A 4225-nucleotide genomic window follows, 5' to 3' on the forward strand; every position below is an offset into this window, starting at 1 on the left:
CTGTACCTGTGGGTCTAATGTTTCAGATATACCTATTGGTCTAATGTCTCAGATATACATGTTGGTCTTTTACTAGGATATGCTGTTTTTCCTATTCATGTGTATTCATGAAGCTATACGTATATCACCTTTAAGGACTGCTTCATTGAACTTATCACTGATTATTATTTTCAGAACCCTTGCTTAAACTTTTAAAATCCGTGCCTCTCGAAGCAGTTTTTTCTATATGACTGAATGTACTTTTAGCCAACATGGCGTTAGCTGCTCTGATGGCCGCAGAGGCAGGAGTAAACCCGGAAAAGTACCGAGAGTGGGCCATGAGTCAGATCCACTATGCTCTTGGAGACACTGGATTCAGCTATCTGATTGGGTTCGGCAAGAACTACCCACACAGTCCCCATCACAGATCAAGGTAGGATATGTCATATGTCATGTTGATAAACGTCTCAGTGACGTAAGTAGGAACTGATGTCGATCTCGGTTTACAATATGCTAAGGACTTGTATCTGGAGAGTTTCCTTGTCTGGAATAATTACGTTACAAGGGTACTTTAGAAGACACGATGCACCTTCAGCTCCTGTCCCTGGCCACCGGCTCCTTGTGGACCCCAGGTGATGTCCAGCCACGCCCCAAATGTCCACACCCTGTACGGAGCTCTGGTGGGAGGACCCGATAGCAGTGACGGCTACTCAGACGACCGATCCAACTACGTCAACAACGAGGTGGCCTGTGACTACAACGCCGGCTTCCAAGCAGCTGTGGCAGGTGCGTGTTTCATGTCCCGTCAAATGAGCGTTTCGCAAACTTTAAACTTTGGATTTAATTAAACTAAGACTTACATGGATATATTTACTCCAAGAAATACGTACATTTTGTGAAGCTTTGCATTCCATTGTAGTTTACAGCATGCCAGTATTCTGTTTCAGTAACGTGAACTAGTGATATTTTATAGCTTCAATATTATATCACTGTTGTGTTATAGGTTGATAAACACGGTACATTTTATAGTTCAGTTCTGAGGCGAGCACACCCTCACTATATCAGCCCGTGCCCTCAATTTTCTTAGGTGTTTGTTTTCTCAATAAGGTCTGAGGTCTCTTGCGAATAGAAACATCCACCCGGAACAGCTTGGACCCTAGCGTGAGAGAGTACGCATCATTACAGGATAAAATAAACAGAAATATCTACTGCGTTTTGTGTTGTGGTTTCACCTGAATCTAGTTACTGGAATCACGAACTTCGTTGGTCAAATTCAACGACGCTAATCAAAGAACTGTTTGTACACTGCGGGTGGTTATCTTCAGACTAAGCTCACACGATCCAAATCCACTAATTTGTAGTAGGTATCAGCATACTGACAAACTAGTGTAAAACGCTTATGTTCGCTATTTCACCTTTCTGGATATCCAACCGAGCATGATTTGCTTCACTTTTGGCGCTAATGAACAGATATGTGACAAATCACTGATATGACACAGGCGTGTGTTGTTTCACTATGAAATCGATTGTTGCGGTTCTTCAGTAGACTAAGTATGGTATTTTCTGTTCGTTTTAACTTACTTGGCACGCAATTTTGTTCCGGAATACGAGCCAAGTGAGCATATACAAATAATGTTTAACATTTATCTTGTTAAGTTATTTCTATTGAATTATTCCAATGGAATGATACCAGTCAGCTGCTTTCCCTCATTCCCTCAGTGAGTGAGTGAGTGTGGTTTTGGCAATATATCTACTGTGTCACGGCTTCACACATTGTGTCCATGTCGGGAATCGAACCCGGTCTTCGGCGTTATGAGGTGACAAACAAACCGACAGATCCCTTTAAATACCAATATATAAATCGTAACGCATGCATCGTTTTTTCAAGTGAATTTCGGGTGTTGTGTGAAAAGGAAATCGTTGAAAGGTCCAGTGACGATTATATATCTCACTGAACGCAGAGAAAGCATGGAATGTGTTGTTTACATCAACGTGTTTGATTCTGTTTAATCATAAGTAATCTTCACACTCATCATCCTGCGGGTGGTGGGGATCATCTCACAAAACAAAGGCTATGTTGCCCTGTAATTCATGGTAAACTAGTGTTTTAGCTGTATCACAAGGACGAATCAGCGGACGCGTGTTCTGCGCGTGTTACTCTATTTGAACTGGATGCACAAACCTGACTATTACTTCACATTAAGACTATACACAGCGAGCTGCGACCCGTGAAGGTCCCGGGGTAGAATAGGCCTTCAGCAACCAATGCTTGCCATAAAAGGTGACTGTGCTTGTCGTAAGAGGCGACTAACGGGATCGGGTAATCAGGCTCGCTGACTTGGTTGACACATGTCATCGGTTCCCAATTGCCCAGATGGTCGCTCATGTTGTTTATCACTGGATTGTCTGGTCCAGACTCGATTATTTGCAGGCTGGAATATTACATGAAACTGAACTCACTCACTCACTCATAGCGAGTACGCTATGTTATGCGGAGTTCTGCGTTCACCCGGGATCCCAGCCAGACTTTCTAAATAAAATAGCACTGTGGTTCCAAGATGGATGGTAGCATCACTTTCTCTATTGCTATAACCACCGCTCTTTTATTGGATTGCGGGTAGATTCGTACTGCCATTATATCGTGAACTGTAAATTGTAATTTTTAGCAGTAATACGTACTGGTTTGCAAACGTACTTGACTTTAGATTACATTCAATTTTGTTCATTTCAAAACTTTCTGTTATTTTTTAGGGCCTGGGTGGTTTCTTTGTTACTGCATGAATTGACCGATATCTGATTAACGTACCGACACGCAACAATCTGAAACACACCATATTACGTCCTTCCCTTTGGTTCCCGAAACTGAGATTGATATACTTTTGCTACAAACACTGACCCATTGATTTCTGAAGGTGATTACATTTAAATTAGTATTACATATTGAGCATTCTACTTTCTGTCACCATTCACACTTACAAGCTAAAAGATGGAACGGCCATATTCTCTTCACATGACTGTGTGAGTATGTTTTACGACTCTTTCAACATTAGTCAAGGAATATTTTTCCAGGGCATTCCAAGAACATGGGGCTCACACCTTGTGGGGAATCAAGACCGGATTTCCGGCGTGCCGAGAAAATTCTTTAACCACTAGGCTACCCTAGATTAGAAATCTGTAATTCTATATACTCATAAGATTTTCCGAACGAATTTCAAACATATACACGCCTCTTTAAATCTTTGTTGTTATGATCACAAAATTCCTCAGCATTACAAAACAGCACGCATACACAGCGGACACGTGTCAAAATATTTAAAATGTTTTGAGATTCATTTGTTTTTCTTGAATTTACCACAGACCGCCTTCCAGATTTTAAACTCGTCTTTTATACAGGTTAGGTACAGAACAAGTCTGTTGCCCTATCAGCAGATAAGAATAGACCATACTGCGGTTCACATCAGGAACAAAATAAATAAAGCATATATAGATTTTGGATTTAAAGAAACTTCCTATCTTGAATCTTGTGATTGCCATATGTGAGCATTTGCATTACATTCTACTTATATGCGGTAGATGAAGTAAATACATTCTGTGTATATGAGAGGCCCGGGTGACTAAATCAGGTCAAGGTGTCATTCTTTATATGGCATGTCTTATCAGAGGGTGCACCTTTTAGTCGATTTTTAGATTAAAATCGCAAACAAGCCTAGCTTATGGCACGACCAACGCCATTAGCAGGTATGTGTGTGAATATTTATTTACTTTTCAATAGACTCACAATGTCTTGGCGTTAAGCGTGATATTGTTTTGTAGTGATGACGGGTAATGTCACATATCTGGTGTATCCGGTGACCCTGTCATATAGCATTACTTCAGCACAGGCACCATGGCGTCACTGTCTCAAAGACAAGTGTTTCATAATAAGGACGTTATTTATGTGCAGTGAAAGTATTCTAGGCAAGTAGAGGTAATACCTTGCCAGTTGTAAACATTTTACCTGTAACACATCGAACCCACAGTCTCGGGGTCAGGCACCTAATTGCCAAAGCACGAATCAACTTCCACGTTGTCTGAGACGGTTAGACGGCTGACTTCGTGTACTGTTTAACATGTGTGACATGCATAACGTAAATTCATGATATCTACTGGTCATGAATGGTTTCTGGCCATCTATGTTTTATTAATCTGTGTTAAATATGCTTCATTCATTCATTCATTCATGCATTCATTTTTTTGTTCAGTTAAC

At 40.9% G+C, this 4225-nt stretch overlaps 1 protein-coding gene across 1 annotated transcript in view; it reads left to right on the forward strand.

Moving 5' to 3' along the window:
• LOC137267872 (uncharacterized) overlaps positions 1-1187 on the forward strand; it is a 7135-nt gene extending 5948 nt beyond the window's left edge. Inside the window, exons 12-14 of the mRNA XM_067802313.1 lie at positions 247-412; positions 575-765; positions 1087-1187. Of these exons, the coding sequence (XP_067658414.1) occupies positions 247-412; positions 575-765; positions 1087-1139 (410 nt within the window). The 3' untranslated portion in view covers positions 1140-1187. The remainder of the gene's footprint in view (positions 1-246; positions 413-574; positions 766-1086) is intronic.
• The last annotated feature ends 3038 nt before the right edge of the window (positions 1188-4225 follow it).

Source organism: Haliotis asinina, chromosome 16, assembly GCF_037392515.1.
Source record: "Haliotis asinina isolate JCU_RB_2024 chromosome 16, JCU_Hal_asi_v2, whole genome shotgun sequence".
NCBI lineage: Eukaryota > Metazoa > Mollusca > Gastropoda > Lepetellida > Haliotidae > Haliotis > Haliotis asinina.